A 22439-nucleotide genomic window follows, 5' to 3' on the forward strand; every position below is an offset into this window, starting at 1 on the left:
GATTGATGTAAACGTTGTCCTGGATGCCATCAGGAACTGGAGAACCAGAAGATGGTGGGGGTGGATCTCGTGTCCGTGCCTTTATTATTTTCTGGTTCCAGGATGTTTTCTTCTGTATTTCTCCCTTGAAGATGCTGTAAATTAACCAAATTGCTAAGAATACAATTAGTAAGATGATCACACTCTTAATGATAGATTTAATCCGTGAACTCACATTCCACCCTAACCCTTTGACGATTTTGCCTAACCAACTTGTAGTCAAATCCTTTTGCTCTTCCTGTGCTTTGTGCTCTATTTGTTGCAACTGATTGCTGTCATATTCTACATCTGCAGTCACATTTGGGATGTGGACACAGCAATGATCAATCCATCCATTTAAAAACCCGCACACTCCATGCTCTTTCAGGAGTAATAAATTGTAATTGTACATTTAGTTCTTTAAATCTTTCCCAGCTCACTCTTGCCAATTTCTCTACCTGACCTGTAGGTTTGTACAACATTTCTTTATTCTGATACTTTGCTCTAGGACCAAGCAAAGACTCTAGGGCCCAGCCAAATTTCACTCTACAAGAGGGTTCTTGCCAAGTGTCATCCTGATTCTGTTCCTATCCTAATCTTCCCTGGCTATGCCTGTGTCTAGCCACTGAGTTGTTTTTAAGCACATTTCACATTTTGACATTACTGATTTTACCATTGTTAGCATCCGTACCGAGATTAATTTTTGTTTCATCCATTTTACCAATGCCTCTGCACCCCAATGACATTTGTTATGTTTCATTTATAGAATTTCTCTCATTATCAAGGGGGTAAACACTATTTGTCTTTGTGCAGTTACATACCACTCTTCTGAATTCTTTTGTGAATTTAGCAAATGTCCCAATTTCTCATCTCCTATTGAATATTTTGGTTTTGGAGGCAAATTAAATTGAGATACATTAACTTTTAAAGATATCAATGCCATTGTTCTTTGCCCTTTTTAAGCAATCTGTCGAGCTCAAGTCTGCTTTTCCATTTTCTTCACAAATTTTGGAGTTTCCTGATTGGTGTCCTTTGCAGTGCATAATTGCGACTTGTTCAGGTTTTGTATTGCTTTTATCAATTGCAGGACTGCATCTTGATGTTTAATGTGTGTGCCTTGAGCAGACAGCAGTCTTCTTTCTTTCCACAGCACTCTGTGGACATGCACTACTCCAAAGCATACTCTGAGCCAGTCCAGATGTTTCCCCTTTTCCCTTTACTCAATTCTAGTGCTCTGCTTAAGGCAACCAGTTCTGCCCTCTGGGCAGATGCATTTGCTGATAATGCTTTTGCCTCCACTATTGCACTGACTGTTGTTACCGCATATCCAGCGTATCTGGTCCCGTTCTCCACCAAGCTGCTTCCATCTGTGAATAGCTCTCACTCTGCTTGCTCCAGTGGGATGTCTTTCAGGTCTTCTCTTGCCAAATAGGTGTCCTCTATTACTTCTACACAGTCATGCTCTAATGGGCCTTCTTCAGTTGTGGTACCCAGGAACAGAGCTGCATTCAAGAGGTCAGTTGTCTTTAGTGTGACATCATCCTGCTCAGTCAGGATTACCTGGAATTTCATCATCCTGCTTGGAGATAGCCAATGGCCCCTCTTTTGTTCTAAAACAGTGCTCACCATGTGTGGCACAGAGACATCTATGTGTCTACCCATGGTGAGTTTCCTGGCTTCTTGTGGCAGTATCACGCTGGCTGCAACTGCCCGCAGGCATGAAGGCCATCCAGCACTCCCCTTGTCAAGCTGTTTGGAAAAGCAGCCTACCGGCCTTTCCCAGCTTCCCAAACCTTGGCTCAGCACTCCCAGTGCTAGGTGTAGTCTTTCATGCACAAACAGCTGGAAATCTTTGGACAAATCTGGCAATCCGAACGCCGGAGCAGTTGTCAATGCCTCCTTCAGTTTGAGGAAGGCCTCCTTCTGTGCTCTGCCCCAGGTAAACGGCTGCGTCTTCTGGGCCCCATCCAGGGCTTTTGCAATTAGTCCATAGTCCATGATCCACAGGCAGCACCACCCTGTCATCCCAAGGAAGACTCGCAGCTCATGCACGTTCTGGGGTTCTGGAATAGCACAAATAGCTTGAATACAATTAGTACCCAGCTTACATTGCCCTGGTGAGATTTCACATCCCAGGGAAATCACAGTCTGCCAGGCAATTTGTGCCTTTTCTTTAGACTCCTTATATCCTCCCATTCCCAGCTGATTTCAAATTTCAATTGGTACCTTTATGCAGGTTTTTCTCTCTTCTGTAGCTATCAGTATATCATCAACATACTGTAACAGCAGGTATTGTTTTCTCACTACTTGCCCGTTCTCAGTCCAAATCTCCAGCTCCTTCCCCAGCTGGCTTCCAAATAGGGTTGGACTGTTCTTGTATCCTTGTGGAAGTCGTGTCAAAGTGAGCTGAGTTTTCCTTCCGATTTCTGGATTTTCCCATTCAAAGGTAAACAGTTTCCTACTTTTTTTGTCAAGGGGTGTGCAGACAAAGGCATCTTTTAAATCAAGTACAGTAAACCATTTCTATTTCTCTTTTATAGATGTTAACAATGTGCAAGGATTAGCTACCACTGGGTAAATATCTTTAGTTATTCCATTTATTGCTCTCAAATCCTACACTAGTCTTTATTGGTCAACACAGAAATTTGGGCTCCAGTGTTAACTACAAAAGTAAAAAGTGGATGTATAGGACCCACTATTATTGAGAAACCGCTCAGACTATTCAGCCTAGACTTCACAGAAGTATGGAGAACATCGTTTATTTCTATCTTCAGCACACTTTTATAGGGTTTTACAGGGTTCCCGGGCTAAGCAAGTTACTCTTGGTTAATCCACACAGGTTTACATTTTTTCTCTTATACACAAGGATATTGTTTTGCTTCATTCTCTCTGCTTCAGGAAAGTTTCAAGGACATGAGCCTTTAATATCACAACTTATACCAAAGGGCTGGTTTGTGCAGACAGGCCTTTACTAAAATATCATGCCCACCTTCTGTTCAAATATTCTCTACACACTATTGCTGTAATCAATATGTCTCCAGTTTTGTTATTTCTTGTGAGCATTTGAAATAAAAGCAACCTCTGCCTCTCTGCTCACCCAGGAGAGGCAGAGTTCCCAGTTTCCTTGATTCTGAGGCTCTTTGGGCTCCACTCCCAGAAGCTGAGAAGGAGACAGCTTTGGCTCACAGCCCAGAGCCTGTGGAGCTGTGCTGGGTTATCCAATGGGGCATTCCATACAATGAACTTGGGACACTGCCAATTAGAAACAACTTCACTCAACTTGGAAGTGAGAAGCCATCTATTACCTTGCTGGGGACCCCCTTCTTTATCTCCAGTGACCACCAATACTGGCAGGGAGAGATTTCTTTTCTCTTGTCTGGGTTTTCCTTAAGAGAACCAATGCATCTAACACCTTTGCTTTCTCTGATTTTTCTTCTGCCATTTTTACAGGTCCATCATTTCTACTGGAATGAATTAGCTCTTTTGGAGGGTAAATTTGATTCAGGAGAGGGGTTTCCCCCTCTTCTGTTTCTTTTAGCGAGTCAGCATTTTTGAATTTTCATCCTGGAGGGCTGCTCGCAACAGATTGATCTTACTCTTTTCTTCATTGAATTGTTTTTGCAAAATTTCAACCAGGTTTTGGAGGGAGTCTATTCTAGTTCTTTCCTCACTTCTTTGCTTAAAGCCAGTTTCTAGAGCTGCTGTAAAACAAGCTCCCAAAACTGAGCAGAGTATAGTTTGATTTTTGCCCAGTTTAAATTTTCTTTCATCTTGTAAAGAACATACTCTATCAATCACATTTTCCAAATTAAACCAGTAACTAAGCTCCCACTTTTCTCCTCCCGGAGAAGGTCTGGCATTGTGTTTTGCTTAACAGAGCATAAAATGCAGCTTTAACTTCTGCACTGCCCTTTTCAGTCATTTTTACAAAGGGAAAACCACTACAGGTCATGGGGTAGCTTTACTTTTAAGACAGCTTGGAGGGAGAGGAAGTTAAAGCTGCTGGTGGCTGATGGGAGTTTTTCTTCTTGACTAATTATCAGTCATTTCCAAGAATTGACAGCAGATCTGACTATTAAAAAGTGAATTCAACTTGTAAACACCCCCTTAAGAAGTACAGACAGAATTCTCTTGCTCTCTTTGGTTTCCGGCGTTTGAAGTGGTAACAGGATTCTGTCTCGGCCTCCTCCCCCCTCTCCAGGCCGACCAGGCCGCGATGGAGGGGGGAGGGAGGGGGAAGAGAAGCAGCGCTCGTCAGCCGAGCTTGGTTTTCAGTTTTTGCTGCTAGACTGAAACTTAACACCATGAACTCTTGCAGTTTTCTTAAAGCTTTTAATTTCTTTATTACTTGGATAAACATTACTTTTAAGTTGTTTAAGGAGATTACTCCTTTTCTCGGAAAGACAGAGAGAGAGACAATCAACATAGAGGAGACATCATAGAACCACCAAAAACAGTGAAGAAAAGAGTTAAGTTTAAATAAGAAGGAGAGAATAAGGAGATGCTTTACAGCTGAAATATCTCTCTGTTAAAGCTATGGAGATGGACAATAATAGTATAAAAAGACTCCTTTAATTCATGATAAGAGTATTAGGAGGAATGAGATATTCAAAGTGTAACTTTTGAGCAGAAGAGAGAGAGAGTACTTGTGATACTGTGAGTTGCTGGAGTTGAGTTGAGTGAAGATTTTGAAGCTTTGAGAAGCAAAGAGAAAACTGTTTTCCAGGAAGGCTCACAGAGACAAATAAAGAAGACTTCTGCCTTTGAATAACTTATCCTTAAAAATAAGATTCCTAAACTCTGTGACCCATACACACCTCAGAGATGTGAAATGAGAGGAGAAGATCTAATGACAGATTTCCGAGCAGCTGGCATTAGAGAAATAGAAAACTATGATGAAAAATAGTTTTCTCGTGAGAAACTCCGTAAGTTAACAGAAAGAGACTTCTGGTTCTCTACAAAGACTGATGAAAAGACTGTAGCAAGAATTAAGACTGTTTTCAACCACCAGAGTCCTAAAGTTATTTGTCTCTATGTTGTCATGCGTACAGAAGAATAGTTAAGATGTAGAAGATAAGGGAGTTTTCTGAAAGTTTATTCTGGTATTCTTATTCTTGTAGTTTGTTAATAAACTGTCTTTTTTCCTTTTAAGTTTTTAGCCTGTTTTGCTCTTGTTCTAATCCATATCTCACAACAAAAAATAAGTAATTTTTTAGTTACTGGTTTAAAACCACGACAGAGGTATAAACTTCAATTATACACACACACACACACACACACACACACACTGCTTTTTGCTTCCCTGTGTGGGTAAAAAGACCAAATCTGCTCCGGAGGCACTCTTTCAGTTTAAAATTCTGATTGTCTCTTCATTACACCAAACACTCAAAATTCACACACACAACAACAACAAAAACATTCCCGCCCTTTTGCACTAAGAGATCATTTGTGAAATTCTGCAGACAGAGCCCTCAAGTGAGTGTGGGGTGCTTTTCACCTCGGCGTGTGCAGTTTGCGGGAAATTCGAGTTGCCCCCCTTGCTTTCTAGACACCGCTCACTCTCTTGGGAGTGTCGGGCTGGGTGCGGCTGGAGCAAAACATCTTTCCCCTAATACAGACTGCACAACAAACCTGCAGCCCCTTCTGTCTGTCACAAATCCTGTCCGTGACTCCAGTTTAAATGTCACGATTCGCTAACACCAGTGGGAGTCGCGAAAAGTTTGTTTGATCTCAGAGGGCAAAAAGGACACAAGGGATTTCAGTTTAAATCACAACAGCAATAATGTGCCTTTATTTTAGCGATAACGAGGGCTATGCGATAGAGGAGAGTGCGGGAGAGAGAGAGATCAAGAAAACAAAGTAAAGAAAGAGAGGAGAGGAGGTTATAGCTACCAACAGACAAGATGGGGTCGCTGGGATCTTTTTCTGTGGGGAGATCTCACCAAAATCAATTCAGCCTTATGTAATTCTTCCCCAAAGTGACCTTGTTTCCAATGTGCTAATAAGCACCCCAAAGGAGAAGTACTTGCTATGAGAGCATTGCTGCCCAAAACCCCTTTAAGCTTCTCCATGTCACAACTGCAATACACCACAAATGCCGAACCTGCGACGCTTTCGCAGTCGTTTGACGGACGGCGCCCAGGCAATCCCAACAGGAATTCCTTTAGCCCAACCAAGCGCAGCTTTTGCTGCGTCTTATTGGCAGGCACCCAAACCAAAGTGAAAGCACCTTACCTCTTCTCCTGGGGACGCTGTGAGCAGCGCAGACGGTCGCGGCCGATGGGCTCCCCGAGAATCCCTCGGTGCCGGCTGGAGCAGGATCGGGTCGTGAGCTCGCTTAGCAGCACTCACAAGGTCCCATCTGGGTCACCAAAATGTTAGAGTTCAGGAACACACATCATCACACAATGATTCTATGCAGGTGCTTTATTGAAGAGCTCTGGGTGTCAGGGGTACACAGACCCAAATCTGACTGTTGAGGGTTAGGTGTCTTTTTTTTTTTGTTTTGTCCTTCTGGCCTGCCCAGGGAATTTTTACCCATTATTTGCTGGGACGACCTAACTACCGGTACTTAGGGGTGCTCACAACGGACAATGAGTGGCCGGGCCCAGGGCGGGGAAGGGGGCAGAAAAGGAGGGTGGGGACAGTTTTTGGGCTGGTTCTTCTTTGGTTTTTCGGGGAAGGACGTTTGTGTGCTGGGTCGCAGAGCTGCTGCGGTGGAGAGAAGGGAACTTTACCATCACCCAGACAGAGCGGCTGCTTCTTCTCCTTCTCCCCTCTTTGTTGGTGGCCTTGCACCCCCTGTCCTGCCGGGACGTGTAGCAGTGCCAGCCACCGCCGCAGAGCTGCTGATACACCTCATCCACCAGCCCAGGATCTCAGCTCATCCCTGCTGTTCCAGCCGACTGTTCCTCGGAGCCCTGCAAGAGCACCGGGACTGACTGCCCGAGGGGTTTGTGAAAACAAAGCCTCTCCTCCATCCCATCTCAGCCGAGAAGGCTGTCCCGGGGTCCCTGTTTCTGTCTTCTTGTTATTGCTGTAGTTATTGTTTGTTTGTTTGCCTGGTTATACTAGTAAAGAACTGTTATTCCTATCCCCAGATCTCTGCCTGAAAGCCCCCTTGATTTCAAATTTATAATAATTTGGAGAGAGAGGGTCTACATTCTTTCATCCCAAGGGAGGCTCCTGCTCTCCCTAGCGGACACCTGTCTTCTAGAACCAAGACAGATTTTGGCGCCCAACGTGGGGCACTGAGAAGAAAAGGGCAATAAAGGAATAACAGTTCTTAAATAACCTAACTTTTGTGTGCTGGATTTAGAAATCTTGTTAGGTAGAACCATGCTGTTGAGCTTACCCAGGTTCGCAGGGCATGTGGTCACATCTATATTTCTCCCATTTTCTGTACCTTACCTAAATATGGGTCCTATAACTAAGGCTACTGTGGCTATTATCCAGCTTGTTTTGTGGATTGATAAGGTGAGGAATTCATGGATGTTTAACGTCCTCTGGACGGCGGGCTCATGGATTCAGAGCTGTCACACACTAACTGGATGGTTTTTGGGTTACTTTAATGATGGTACCTACTGGGAGAAAAAGACAGTTGGGGAAATTTTCTCCCAACCTTTCACCCAGTTCCTTGGGCCTACACAGCCAGTTTTCGAAGGGTTAAAATCTTCTCTGAATGCTAATGACATCGTACAGTGGCTGGTGTTGCTGATAGGCCTGTTCTACTTAGCCTTCAGAGACAAAGGGAAAGAGACAGGGGGTAATGTCCCAGAGCCTGGCACAGCCCCAGAGACAGAGAGTGCTGCCCCAGAGCCTGGCACAGCCCCAGAGACAGGGGGTAATGTCCCAGAGCCTAGCACAGCCCCAGAGACAGCGAGTACTGCCCCAGAGCCTGGCACAGCCCCAGAGACAGGGGGTGCTGCACCAGAGCCTGCCCCTACCCCACAGCCCACCTCAGAAATGAACCATCCAGAGTGGGTGGGGGTTCTGGTCAAGGAGATACGTGAGATGCTAAAGGGATGCATTTCCTCAGCTGCTGGGAAACCCTCCCCCTGCCTCGAAGAGAGAGAGTCTGATAGTGCTGCAGTGGAACCCACAGATGTTACAACCGTCCAGGTTCCAGCTGAACCACCAGAGCAGTCACAGCCAGCAGCTGTTGCTCCTGTGGAAACGAGGAAGTCTAAGATGAAATCACAGCACCCTGTTGATAAGGATAAGAAAGGAGGGTCCTCACAACCCACGGGGGAACCAGAAGTTGAAATCATCACTGAGTCTCTGACATATGACAGTCTCCGTAAGTTACAAAAAGACATTGTGAGGCGGGGGCATGAGCCTTATACAACCTGGTTACTTCGGGTCTGGGACCTTATGGGTACAGGCGTGCAGCTGGATGGTGGTGAGGCAAGGAATGTGGGACCCTTGACGCAGGACTCAGGTGTGAATCAGATATTCGTCAGGGAGCAAGGGCCCCTTTCCCTCTGGGAGCGGCTTTTGATGAGTGTAAGAGAGAGGTTTGTCCACAGAGAGAGAATGGAAGAGCACTATCGTAGAAGAGAATGGAAAACCATTGAGGAAGAGATCCAACAGCTGAGAGAAGTGGCAATATTAGAGGTCCTTTTTGGGAGGGGTGGACAGCATGATAATGACCCCGACAAAGTCAGGTGCACTGGGCAGATGTTGTGGAGTCTGGCAAATCTAGGGCCACGTGACTACACCACCTATATTGCAACAATTAATGCCGATAACAGCCGAGAGACGGTGAGTTCTGTCTCCACCAGGCTTAGACATTTCGCCAGTATGGTCCATGGCCCACATCAGGCTAAGATTTCTGCTGTGATTAAGGAACTCAAAGAAGAGATGAGGGAAATGAGGGAAGAGATGAGAAAGAACAGTTCCCATATAGCACCAGTGCGAGTCACAAGCCCAAAACTCCAAGCCCCACGTCCCCCAGCTAGAGAGAGAGGGTACACCTCACGAACTGAGCTGTGGCTCTTTCTACGTGACCATGGGGAAGACATGGGAAAGTGGGATGGGAAACCCACTTCTGCCCTGGCAGCACAAGTGCGTCAACTCAGGCAGAGAACCAGTAACCAGAAAGGTTCCACTAAAGTGAAAGTAGCCTCAACCTCCCGTCACCAAACTGGCAGATATTACAGAAAAGAAGATGATCCCCTTGAAAGAACCTCTAGCATGTATGCCCAAAAAAGAGAAGATGACCAGTGCTAGAGAGGCCCTGCCTCTAGCCAGGAAGAAGCACGGGAAAACTGGGTCTTTTGGACGGTGTAGATCCGATGGCCTGGCACATCAGAGCCACAAAAATATGAAGCTTTAGTTGATACTGGTGCACAGTGTACCCTAATGCCATCAGGACATGTGGAGGCAGAACCTGTTTCCATTGCTAGAGTGACGGGGAGATCGCAGCAATTGACTCTGTTGGAAGCTGAGGTGAGCCTGACTGGGAAGGAGTGGCAGAAACATCCCATTGTGACTGGCCCAGAGGCCCTGTGTATTCTGGGCATAGACTTCCTTAGAAATGGCTATTACAAAGACCCAAAGAGACTCAGGTGGGCTTTTGGAATAGCTGCTGTGGAGGCAGAAGACATTAAGCAATTGAACACCTTGCCTGGACTATCCGAGAACCCATCTGCAGTAAGACTCCTGAAGGTGGAAGAACAGCGGGTACCAATTACCACCTCGACAGTGCACCGCCGGCAGTATAAGACAAATCGAAATGCTGTGATCCCCATCCACAAGATGATCAGAGAGCTGGAGAGCCAAAGAGTGGTCAACAAAACCCACTCACCCTTCAACAGCCCCATCTGGCCTGTGCACAAGTCTGACAGAGAATAGAGATTAACTGTGGACTATCGTGCATTGAATGAAGTGACTCCACCGCTGAGCGCTGCCGTGCCGGACATGCTGGAGCTCCAGTACGAGCTGGAGTCCAAAGCAGCGAAGTGGTACGCCACAATTGATATTGCTAATGCATTTTTCTCCATTCCCCTGGCAGCAGAATGCAGGCCTCAGTTTGCCTTCACCTGGAGGGGAGTGCAGTACACCTGGAACCGACTGCCCCAGGGGTGGAAGCACAGCCCCACCATCTGCCATGGACTGATCCAAGCTGCCCTGGAAAAGGGTGAGGCTCCAGAACATCTGCAGTACATTGATGACATCATTGTGTGAGGGAACACAGCAGTGGAAGTATTTGAGAAAGAAGAAAAGATTATCCAGATTCTGCTACAAGCCGGCTTTGCCATCAAGAAGAACAAAGTCAAAGGACCTGCTCGAGAGATCCAGTTCCTGGGAGTAAAGTGGTAAGACGGACAGCGTCAGATTCCCACTGAGGTCATCAATAAGATCACTGCAATGTCTCCACCCACCAGCAAGAAGGAAACGTAAGCTTTCCTAGGTGCCATAGGTTTTTAGAAGATGCACATTCCTGAGTACAGCCAGATCGTGAGCCCTCTCTACCTGGTTACCCGAAAAAAGAATGATTTCCACTGGGGCCCTGAACAACAACAAGCCTTTGCTCAGATCAAACAAGAAATCGTTCATGCAGTAGCCCTTGGCCCAGTCAGAACTGGACCGGACGTGAAGAACGTGCTCTGCTCTGCAGCCGGGAACAATGGCTTGTCCTGGAGCCTTTGGCAGAAAGTGCCTGGGGAGACTCGAGGCCGACCACTGAGATTCTGGAGCTGAAGCTACAGAAGGTCTGAAGCCAACTACCCTCCCACAGAGAAGGAAATCTTAGCTGCCTATGAAAGAGTTCAAGCCGCCTCAGAAGTGATTGGCACAGAAGCACAACTCCTCCTGGCACCCCGACTGCCAATGCTGGGGTGGATGTTTAAAGGAAAGGTTCCTGCTACCCACCACGCCACCGACGCTACATGGAGCAAGTGGATCACCCTCATCACGCAGCGCGCCCGTATTGGAAACCCGAATCGCCCTGAGATTTTAGAGATAATTACAAACTGGCCGGAAAGTGAAAACTTTGGTCTCACTGATGAAGAGGAGCAGGAACAAGTGACACGGGCTGAAGAAGCTCCACCGTACAACCAACTGCCAGCAGAAGAAGCACGCTATGCTCTGTTCACTGATGGTTCCTGTCGCATCGTAGGGATGAACCGGAAGTGAAAAGCAGCCGTATGGAGCCCCACACAACAGGTCGCAGAAGCCACTGAAAGAGAAGGTGGATCAAGCCAACTTGCTGAACTCAAAGCTGTTCAACTAGCCCTGAACATTGCTGAAAGAGAGAAGTGGCCAAAGCTCTACCTCTACACGGATTCATGGATGGTAGCCAATGCTCTGTGGGGATGGCTGGAAAGATGGAAAAAGGCCAACTGGCAATGCAGAGGAAAGCCAATCTGAGCTGCTGATGAGTAGAAAGACATCGCCACCAGGGTAGAGAAACTGTCTGTGAGGGTCCGTCATGTAGATGCCCATGTCCCCAAGAGTAGGGCTAATGAAGAGCACCAAAACAATGAGCAGGTAGATCAGGCTGCAAAGATAGAGGTGTCAAAGATAGACTTAGATTGGCAACACAAGGAAGAGTTGTTCCTAACTCGATGGGCCCATGATGCCTCAGGTCATCAGGGGAGAGATGCCACCTATAAGTGGGCACGAGACCGAGAGGTGGATCTAACCACGGACAGTATTTCCCAGGTTATCCATGACTGTGAGACGTGTGCCACGATCAAGCAGGCCAAGCGGTTGAAGCCGCTATGGTATGGTGGGCATTGGTCCAAATATAGGTATGGAGAAGCCTGGCAGATTGACTACATCACACTGCCCCAAACCCGCCAAAGCAAGCGCTACGTGCTCACGATGGTAGAAGCCACCACTGGATGGTTAGAAACCTACCCTGTGCCTCATGCCACTGCCCGGAACACCATCCTGAGACTTGAAAAGCAGGTCCTTTGGAGGCATGGTACCCCTGAGATTGAGTCAGACAATGGGACTCATTTCAAGAACAGCCTTATAAATAGCTGGGCTAGGGAACATGGCATTGAGTGGGTGTACCATATCCCCTACCATGCACCTGCTGCTAGAAACGTTGAACGGTGCAATGGCTTGCTTAAAACCAGCTTGAAGGCACTGGGTGGGGGAACTTTCAAGAACTGGGAAATTAATTTAGCAAAAGCCACATAGTTGGTGAACACCCGAAGTTCCACTAACAGAGCAAACCCTGCCCAATCTGAGCCCTTTAGAGCGAAAGATGGAGATAAGGTTCCAGTGGTACATATGAGAGGTATGCTGGGAAAAACTGTTTGGGTTAATTCTGCCTCCAGCAAAGACAGTCCAATCCGTGGAGTTGTCTTTGCTCAATGACCGGGTTGCACTTGGTGGGTGATGCAAAAAGATGGAGAGACCCGGTGCATACCCCAAGGGGACCTGGTTTTAGGGTGAACTACCCATGACACTGTGCTTGTATCTGTATCTGCATGTACATATGTATATAGTTAAAGTAGTATGTGTTCGTGTATAATTTAAAGGTTTAATATTTGATGTAACATTTTGGTATGGGAAAAAATTCGGGGTGGATAGTGTTGAGGGTTAGGTGTCCTTTTTTTTTTGTTTTGTCCTTCTGGCCTGCCCAGGGAATTTTTACCCATTATGTGCTGGGACAACCTAACTACCGGTACTTAGGGGTGCTCACAACGGACAATGAGTGGCCGGGCCCAGGGCGGGGAAGGGGGCAGAAAAGGAGGGTGGGGACAGTTTTTGGGCTGGTTCTTCTTTGGTTTTTCGGGGAAGGACGTTTGTGTGCTGGGTCGCAGAGCTGCTGCGGTGGAGAGAAGGGAACTTTACCATCACCCAGACAGAGCGGCTGCTTCTTCTCCTTCTCCCCTCTTTGTTGGTGGCCTTGCACCCCCTGTCCTGCCGGGACGTGTAGCAGTGCCAGCCACCGCCGCAGAGCTGCTGATACACCTCATCCACCAGCCCAGGATCTCAGCTCATCCCTGCTGTTCCAGCCGACTGTTCCTCGGAGCCCTGCAAGAGCACCGGGAGTGACTGCCTGAGGGGTTTGTGAAAACAAAGCCTCTCCTCCATCCCATCTCAGCCGAGAAGGCTGTCCTGGGGTCCCTGTTTCTGTCTTCTTGTTATTGCTGTAGTTATTGTTTGTTTGTTTGCCTGGTTATACTAGTAAAGAACTGTTATTCCTATCCCCAGATCTCTGCCTGAAAGCCCCCTTGATTTCAAATTTATAATAATTTGGAGAGAGAGGGTCTACATTCTTTCATCCCAAGGGAGGCTCCTGCTCTCCCTAGCGGACACCTGTCTTCTAGAACCAAGACACTGACCCATCTTGGTTTTGAGCTGAACATGTTTTATACGCTATCATTATACAACTTACATATTAATTATTAAACTTACATTGTTCTATTGTATGCATTGTTTTTACCCAAGCATGGATTTCTCGTGTTCCCTCCTCAGACCCCCTAACATTGTTCCTCATGTTCTTTAAACAATAATTATATCTAATTACATCTAACAATTCTATCATTTATCATATATTGATTCCACAGGTGCAGTTTCACATGATCTTTAGCAAGCACAAGGCCTAACATTTCCCAGGGCCTACTTTTCCTGGGCTTGCCAAGCCTAACTTTCTTTCTGAGTTCCCGAATTTCTTAAGATTTTAAAATGTTTTACTATCACCTCCAGAGTGACACAAAGAGGCCTGCCTGAACAGTCAGAGAGCTACATCTATTTTTAATTTTAACTTTTATAAATTTTTCCAGAGCCTGCTGGCTGTGTTCAAGGTTTCTCCCTATTTCCTCCCTAGTGCACATTCTCCAGAAACTCTGCTTTTACATCCTTTTGCATTGATTAAAGTTACCTGCAATGACGAGTCGATCCAAACCATGGGAAAACTTGAACTTCGATCTCTACCCAGGCAAAATATCTTCCTCCCACATCTGAAGCCATCATCTGCCAAGTACTGTCCCCACTGTCATACCCTGTCCCCTGGAGGTCTGCTGATGCCATTTCAAAGGGGTTGCCAATGAAAACAAGTTTGAATATTTTGGTAGTTTCCACATTGGCATTCAAATCCTTGACTAGAAAAATCACAAGTCAAGATTTCTAGGATTCTTCCATACCAAAGCTGTCATTCTCCCCCGTGATTTTAGAGTGCCTGAACAGTCGGACAAGGTTTTAGTTTTAGACACTACAAAGTCCCTGCTGTTTGGCGATCCCATTCCATCAGCATATAGTCCTGATGATTCCTTTAGGCAGGAGCAGCAAAGGCAAGAATGAGCCAAACAAGCTGCTCCTGTGTTCTCATGTCCTGCACAGCAGTAACTGGGAGTTCAAGAATGGATTCAGGAGACAGTGGGTGCACAGGGAGCCACCAAGACTTTGGGATGCTGAAATGGACCAGCCTGGTGCCTGTGCCCGGGCTGCATCAGGCTGAGCTCCAACTGGACAATCTAACAATGGTTGAATGGACACACCATGGGCCACTGGAGACTCCTACTCCTAGTTCTGTGAGCTACACTATTCACCTGTCATTCACCAGATGATGTTTTCATCTTTGCTTGAAATCCAGGAGAGGAAAAGGTCAACATGGAAAAGTGTTCTCCCAGTTCTAGTGACACCTGTGCCTGCACACCACCTGTGCCCATGGCAGGGTGGCTGGAGACTGGATGATGTTGATGATACTTTGCAACACCAAGTGCTCAGGGATTCTGGGATTGCCCAAGTGGAGAGCAAAACTGAGCCGTGTAAGTCCCTGCTTTTTTTCAGCGCATGATGCTTCTTCCTTTGTTCCAAGCAAGTCCAGGATTTGGTTTCATGTGTCTTTAAGGTGTCTGGACAGAAGAGAGGGAGGGCAGCTGCAGCACAGGGCTCCTGCCCCATCAGACTCTCTCTCTCTCTCTCTCTTTCTCAGGATGGCGCCAATGCCACTGCCTTGGGACACCTGAGTGTGGAAGGCGAGCTCGCCCTCAAGCACGGCCATCCAAGTCAGTCACGGGCACAGGCTGCAGCTGAAGCTGGCAAGCGTTGTTGTAAGGCTGCAAGTGAAGAGAAAGCCATTGTGGCCAACTCTGCTGAAGCCTTTTGCCAAAGCAAAGGCAATTGTGCCCACAGCCTCCCCCTGTTTGGCACTGGGCTGCTGCGGACGCCTCAGTGCGCAGGTGCCGACGTTGGGGCTGCTGCTGTTCCTGGGCACACTCTGCTGCTGTTTCTGTGGGCTCCAGAGCCGCTTGGGCAGCAGCCACTGGGCAGCCCTGCCGGAGGAGACATCGCCACCCTCCCCATGGTGGCAGCAGCTCTGTGGGCACCGAGCTCTGTGTCAGGAGGGCCTCGGTCACAGCAGCGTGGCCTGGGCAGCCGCGAGGGCCCGGGCTGGCCGCCAGCCCTGCCTCTGCCCACTGCCCCTTCCTGGAGGCACCCAGTGGCCGTGGCCTGGCAGCACCCCCTGCCCTCCATGTCCCCAGCCAGCCCAGCCTGGGCACCTCGGGCTGTCCCCACCCTCCCGCTGGGGTGGTGTCCCAGCCTCCAGGCCTTCTGCTGCAGGCCTGGGGGACATTTTGGGGCAGCTCCGGAGCAGCCGGGTGTCTGGGACCAGGCGGCTGCCCGGGGGCTGCTTATGGCCTCTGACACCCAATTCCTCAGGGCTTCCCACCACCCCGGCTCCTCCAGGGCCTTCTGTCCCCTTGGAACCTCCTGCCACCCACTCCCTCACACATCCCCCTCGTGCCTTCCCACTGCCTTGTCCCGTCTGGGCCTCCGCAGCCCCTCATCCCTTCACGGCCTCTCAGCACCCCGTGCCCTCAGGGGCTCCCCCAGCCTGGCCCGGCAGCAGCGCTGCAGCCCCACAGGAGCTCCAGCAGCTCCTCAGCCATCACGGCACCAACACACGGGCAGCAGGACACAGATGGCGCTTCCTGCCTGCCACAGGGCTTGTGGCTTCAGCACAACCACCAAAGGCCATGGGGCTTCTGGCCATTTCCCCTGCGCCACTGCATGCCCCGGCAGGTTGCTGAGCACAAGAACCCTTTTCCCTCTCTTCCCCTATGCCCCACACAACCTGGGCAGCAAAAGAAAGGTCTTGGGACTCTTGTGGTTTATAACATATCCTATATTATTTACATACTAGATGGAAACGAAACGAAGAAAAGAATAATCTCTGTGAAAAAAAAAATAACAGATGGCCCATGTGGCCCCAGAAGATAGAGCCTCTCAGCCCTAACATATCCTATATTATTTACATAGTAAAAAGAAAAAAATAGAAGAAAACAATCCTTATGAAATAAAAACTCCCGGCTGGCCCAGGTGGCCCCAGCAAACAGAACGTCCCATATCAGCCTTGAGCACATCTCCAGCAGCGCAGCCAGCCCAGGCCCGACAGACGAGGCCGTGTCCTCCATGCCCTGAGGAATTGATCGTGCACCCTCTGGAGAATGGAGTAACGGGCACTCTGGATGGCCCGGAGGACATACAGCGTCTCAAGTGCCAGGTCTGACACGGCACCGCTTCTGTCCTCCGTCAGGCGTTCGAGGGCTGCAAGAGAGACAAACAGAGCCAGGGTCAGATCCCAGAGCTGCGGGGGCCCAGCGAGAGCCCCCTGCCAGGGCCATGCCAGCCAGCTCTTGCCTTGGCCAGGAGGGAGCAGGGACCAAGGGGGTCAGCCCGAAGCTGCTGGCCACAAATGCCCCACGTGGCCCTGAAATCTCACTGTGCTCTGCCCACGCCGCCCCTCATCGGCACAGGGAGCAGAGCCCTCCACAGCCAGGCCAGGGCTTGCAGCTGCCCCCGACAGCCACTGCTGTCAGCCCGCTGCCCTGGCTCACCTCTGCACAACACCTGGAGCTCTGCGTGCTGCCCCCTCAGCTGCTCCCCGGCCATCCCTGAGAACACAGAGCCTGTCAGGGTCCCAGCAGCACAGCTCCCTGCCAGCGGCGCTGCCAGCCCTGTGGCCACACGGCCTCCTGCCCCGGCAGGGATCAGCCCGGGCCCTTGCCGCATCCTGACCAAGCCCAAGGGCACGGCTGCCAGAGGCCGGCAGCAGCAGCCCCGAGGGCAGCCGGGGCTCCAGGGCGCCGGGCCCGGGTGCCGCTGCCGGGGCAGCAGCCGGGGCTGGGGCCGAGCTGCGGCGGGGCGGGGAGGGAGCCCGGGCTCGAGACTCACCGATGACCCTGATGGCCGCAGCTCGCAGGGTCTCCTGTGGGTCCTGCAGGTACTGCAGGGCCCGGCGCAGGTGCTCGGCCAAGGGGATCCTGTGGTCGGCCAGCTGGAGAGAGCGGCAGGAGGGAAGGGTTGGCGCGGGCTCTGCCCCTCGGCCGGGCGCTGCTGCCTGCGGCCAGCCCCGGCCTCCCGTGCCCGGCCAGCCCTGAGGCCCGGCCAGCAGCCGCTGGCGCCGGGCTCTGGAGGGGGCTGAGGGCCGGCTGCTGCCCGGGGAGCCGCGGTGCCGGCCCGGCCCGCAGCCCCGCTGGGCCGGGGCTCCATCGGCACCCGGCTCGGGGCCACAGGCGGCTGGAGAAGAAGCCGTGCGGCCCCCGGCTGCAGCAGTGGGCAGGGGCACAGCTGCCAGCCCCACACACCGAGCACCGGGGCCAGGGGGCTTCTGTAGCTTGAGGCTGGGACTTCCAGGCTGTCCTTACCACGAGCTTGGCAAACTTCCACAGCTTCTCCTTCCTCACAGCTTTCTCCAGGTCTGGCCTCTTCAGGAAGTCAGCCGCGTGAAGGAGCGTTGTCCGAGATGCCTGGGGAGCAGCAGAGAGCCGCAAATGGCCCCACAAGCCAGGGCACAGGAGTGTCCCAGTGCCAAGGGCTGGAGGAGGCTGCAGCCTGCAAGCCTGCGTCAGGGCAGGAGGCAGCTGAGCCCCCTGCCAAGGCGCAGCAGCAGCCCAGGAGTCCTCACCTCTGCCACATGCCGATTCTCATCTTGGCAGTGGAAAAAGAGTGGGAGCAGGCTCTGGTACACTCGTTCCTTCAGGGGCTTTCTTCCTTCTTCTTCTGCCGAAGACATCACTCTTCGAAGGAGAAACATGGAGAGCAGCTGCACGTGGCTATCAGGCTGTATGAAAGGAAGGAAGGAAAAATGACCTTATCATTGGCTTCTTATGGCCCACATCGGCACAGGTCTGCAAATGCACAGGGCACAAAGTGTCCGGGCAGCAGGCAGTGGCCGTGGCTGGGGCACAGAGCCTTACATTGTCCAGGAGTTTCAGGAGCGGCTCAGCCAGCTGCAGGGCCCTGCGCCAGGATATTGGGGTGTCTTCTTTCAGGAAAATATGGCTCAGAAGAGCAGTGCTCATCCTGGCCACGTCACTGTCCAAGTCCCACAGGAGGTGCACTAGTCTTCCTGTCAGGCTCTGCATTCTTTCGGCCTGTGCAGAACACAAGTGTGTGAAAACCCGGGCAGCTGCCGCAGGGCCCAGAGGCCAAAGGGCTGTCCCAAAGCACTCGGGCAGCTGAAGCAGGAGGCAAGAGAGCTGCGAGGAGCTGCCTCAGCGCCCAAGGCAAAGGCCAGCCAAGGCCAAGTGACAGCATTGCCCAGCCTCATGCTGCCCACACGGCTTCATCTGCTGCCCCCTTCTCACCATGGAGGGATGGTCCTTTAGCAGGAGGAGAGCCCTGAGAACCTGGTGATGCATCTCTGTGGAATTGTACCACAGGTACTTATACAAGATCTCCATTAGGCTGTCACCACAGTCACTCAAGTCCAGGCAATCTAGGAGCTGAAAGGCACAGGGCAGTGAGAGGGGAGCCGGCCGGCAGGAGCTTGGAAGTGCGCAGGGCTGGGTTCAGGCAGCAGCACAGGGCGCAGGTGCCATCCCAGGCAGCTGTGGCTATGCCAGGGGACAGGGCTGGCAGGGAGCTGAGCGAGGTAGTGCTGGCCATCAGGCTCACCTCCACAAGGAATGCCATGGCAGAGACATCCCAGAGTGGCAACGGTTTGCTGAGCACCTCAAGCAGGTAGCTTAAGATGCTTTTGCACAAGTGGATGGATGCACGGTGCATTACCCTGGAAGGCGGAAAATGGCAGAAAGAGTCTCAGCAAGGGTGCGAGAAACCTCTCCCAGGACTGATGGACACAGTTGTCCTATTGCCCCAGCACCCTGTGAGGCGATTTGGGCCCTTGAGATGTGGCTGCTCCTGGACACGCTCCTCTCACAGCCTTTTGCAGTCTCCTTGGCCATCCCTCGCTGACGAGGCCCTCAGGCCCATGGCCACGGGGACTGTGGGGGGCATCCCGGGCAGGGGGCACAAATGTCAGAGGCAGTGGGGAGAAGGGGGGCTCACCTGGCCAGCAGACCCACGGCATAGTGGTGGGTGTCAGCACAGAGCAGCGTGTCCCAGCCACGCTTGCGTTCCATTGCCACCACCACATGCTCCAAGTGGAGACTGCAGAGCAGGGCCTTCAGGGTCTGCACTGCAAACCTGTGTGCACAGCAAAGCCCAGGTGACGCTGGGAGCGCTGGCTCCGAGGCTGGGGAAGTGGCAGGGACAGGAGGAGTGGCATGGAGCACCTGTTGGGGCTGGTGGAGAGGCCGTGTTGCTCCTGGCATTCCTTCCAGAAGGTATGGACGTCCTCTGTCATATACAAAGTACTGAAGTATGTTTGGAAGAGGAGATGCACAAAGAGGCGGGGGAAATAGACTGTGAGGATCTGTGGGCAACAGGGCCCCTGGAGGATCTTCCACATCACCAGAGTTGCCTGCAGAGGACAAAGCAGCCCGAGACAGCGCTCAGTGCCGGGGCGTCCGTGTGGCAGGGCCTGAGCGTGGCAGGGAGAGGCAGGGGGAGACGCAGGGGGAGCAGCGGGCCTGGTGGCCCTGAAGCTGCCCCTAGGCCAGGTTTGTGGCCAGTGCCTGAAGCAGGGAGATGCAGTGGGGGAAGGAGGCAACAGAGCTGCTGGAGAGGCGGCCGGCCTTGCGGTGAGCAAAGGCCAGCTCCAGAAACTCACAGTCAGGGAAAAGACAGCCGTCTTGTCCCCATCAGAGGTGCCCAGGTTTTTCTGCGGCCAGCTCCCCACCACATTGATGAGGAGCGGTGTCACTTCCTCTGAAATCCAGGGCGAGAGCAAGATGGTTGTCCACATGGCCATAGCAGCTCTGTGGGGTCAGACACAGCACCGTGGGCTGGGCAGCAGCGGGGAGCTGAGCTGGCCGCCAGCTCTGCCTGTGCCCTCTGGCCCTGAGCGGCAGCAGCAGCCAGGCAGCCCAGCCCTGTGGGGACAGGCCCCTGAGGGGCAGGCTGGCAGCACGGCAGCGGGCTCGGGGGCCGACTTTGTAGCAGGGCTGCCAAAGGGAGCAGCCAGAGGGCCCTGGAAGTCTGTGTTGCTCACAGCCCAGGGCCGGGCTGTACAGGGTGATGGGCTGGGGAGCCCTGAGGCCTCGGGGCAGCTGGGCCCCATACCTGTCACACGTTGGGGCCACCCGCAGGAGAGTGATGGCCACATCATCGGGCTCTGCCTCGGCCACTTGCATCAGGGCCCAGTCCATCCTGTGCTCAGCAGCCTCATTGGCCATGAGCCACTGGTGGATGTACCTCACCACGCCGGGCACCTGGAGAAGGCACAGGGAGACTTGGAATGCTAGCAGAGGGAGTCAGCAACGTGCCCAGCTTCTTCCCCAGACAAGTGCTTCTCTTCCAGCACGCTGCCATGGGCTCAAAAGCTCCAAGTGAGCAATAGGCGTGGCTTGGGAAAGCCAAGCAATTGCTGGAGGATCAAAGGCTGGCCACAGGCTGCTTACTTGCTCTGGATTGAAAAGAGCCGTCTCTACAAGCAGATCCAGCTGGGCAGCGCTGCTCTGTTCTACCAAGACCTCTGAGGATGCTTTGACCTCAGTGTCCATAGGTCTGGTGTCTTCCTTGCCAATTCTCTTGATGTATTGGTAAAGAAACTGTAGGAGAAGGGCAGGAAGGCAGGGAAGTTGCATGGAGTGCTCCAAGTGCGGTGCTGGGCTGAGCAGTGCCAGCAGGCCCAGCGCAGGTGGGGATGGCTGCAGGTACCTGCGCTGCTCTGCGGAAGCGGCCACGGGCGGTGTCCTGCTCTTGTGTGCCGTCCATGGCTACATCTGGCAAAGAGCAGCCAGAGCTGAGGGTCTGCGGGAGAGGCCGGAGAGCACAGCCCAGCCCTGCGTTCCCCAGGCAGGGACAGTCCTGGGATGCCCCAGGGGATGCAGCACGGCCACTGCTGCGGGGGCAGCCCCAGCCCCTTTTTTGTGCTGTCCATGGGTGTGTGTCCACAGGACAGTGTGGGATGGGATGAGATGGGATGCAATGGGATGGGATGGGGCCAAGATGGCCGCAGGCACCAGCCCTGTGGCCCAGCTCTGCCACTCACCCTCCTCCAGTGGCTGCAACTGCTGCACCTCTTCGGTCACTGGTGCTGGGGCAGCTCCAGGGCCTTCTTCCTCTTCTTCCTCTTCCTCCTCCACCCAGGCCAGCTTGGGCACTCTTGGGGGTCGCTGCTCCGTATCTTCTTCCAGACTCTCCAATCCTTTCCATAGGAACAGCACCAGGGGATGGCATGGCATGGAATGGGATGGGGCCAAGCTGGCAACAGGCACTGGCCCTAAGGCCGAGCTCTGCAACTCACCCTCCTGTGGTGCCTGGAAGTCCTGCACCTCTTCAGACTCCTGTGCCAGGACAGCTCCAGAGCCTTCTTCTTCCTCCTCCTCAAGCCAGGCCAACTTGGGCACTCTTGGGGGTCGCTGCTCCATGGCAGTGACTGGATTTATGGCTGCTTGCAGGAGAGATGGCTCGGAAAAGCTCGGAGTCAGCAAGTCCTGCAGTCGTGCCTGGAAGGCACCTGCAAGACTCAAGTCCTGGCAAGATTGCAAGACAGCGAGTCCTGCACTTGGGTCTTGAGGGCTCCTGCCACAAGGACAGGAGGCTCCTCGACAGGGACTGTGGTCTGGTCTCAAGGGCAGAGACTGCAGGGATGGGCGACACGTCGGAAAAGCTCCGGGTCACCAAGTCCCACGGTCTGCCCTCAAGAGAACCTTAAGAAGGGAGCCTCGGCAAGGCCACAAGTCAGCAAGACCTGTGGTCTGGCCTCGAGGTCACCTGTAGGAATAGTGCTTCAGAAAAGCTCCAGGTCCGACACTAAGGAGTGCGCTGTGCGGGGGCTCCTCACAGCACCGCTCTGGCGCGTCCTGACCCGTCGCGTGCACCGAGCACTGTGGCGTGGCCCTGTCACCGCCAGCTCCTATGTCAGCACGTATCACAAAGGGCCCTTTGACATCTGCTCCCGTTGCCACCATCCCACGGTGACCGTGCTGCAGCGTGTCACAAAGGGCCCTTGCACACCCTGCCCTCCGCCCTGGGGCCGCCCCCATCCCCCCCCAAGTGGCCCAGCTTGGAAGGAATCCCTTGCCCAAAGTGTCTAAGACAGCCTGACGGGATCTTTAGGAACAGCTTGTTAGAAATGAAATGGAGGCAAATTTATCAATAAG

General features: G+C 51.9%; 1 protein-coding gene across 1 annotated transcript; it reads right to left on the reverse strand.

Annotated features, from left to right (window-relative positions):
• Window positions 1–16093: 16093 nt before the first annotated feature.
• Window positions 16094–22226, reverse strand: LOC147645485 (maestro heat-like repeat-containing protein family member 7). Its single transcript, XM_086874559.1, has 16 exons — window positions 21581–22226; window positions 21326–21481; window positions 20992–21056; window positions 20733–20882; window positions 20395–20543; window positions 19943–20090; window positions 19506–19693; window positions 19279–19416; window positions 18886–19000; window positions 18576–18713; window positions 18186–18362; window positions 17894–18049; window positions 17634–17735; window positions 17161–17263; window positions 16824–16880; window positions 16094–16533 (listed from the first exon to the last, which is right to left on the reverse strand). The coding sequence occupies exons 1-16, from the start codon at window positions 21702–21704 to the stop codon at window positions 16334–16336; spliced, it is 2166 nt and encodes a 721-aa protein (XP_086730685.1). The 5' UTR covers window positions 21705–22226; the 3' UTR covers window positions 16094–16333.
• Between the last annotated feature and the right edge of the window lie 213 nt (window positions 22227–22439).

The sequence above is a fragment of the Cyanistes caeruleus genome, unplaced genomic scaffold, assembly GCF_971803275.1.
Source record: "Cyanistes caeruleus unplaced genomic scaffold, bCyaCae1.hap1.1 HAP1_SCAFFOLD_264, whole genome shotgun sequence".
Taxonomy (NCBI): domain Eukaryota; kingdom Metazoa; phylum Chordata; class Aves; order Passeriformes; family Paridae; genus Cyanistes; species Cyanistes caeruleus.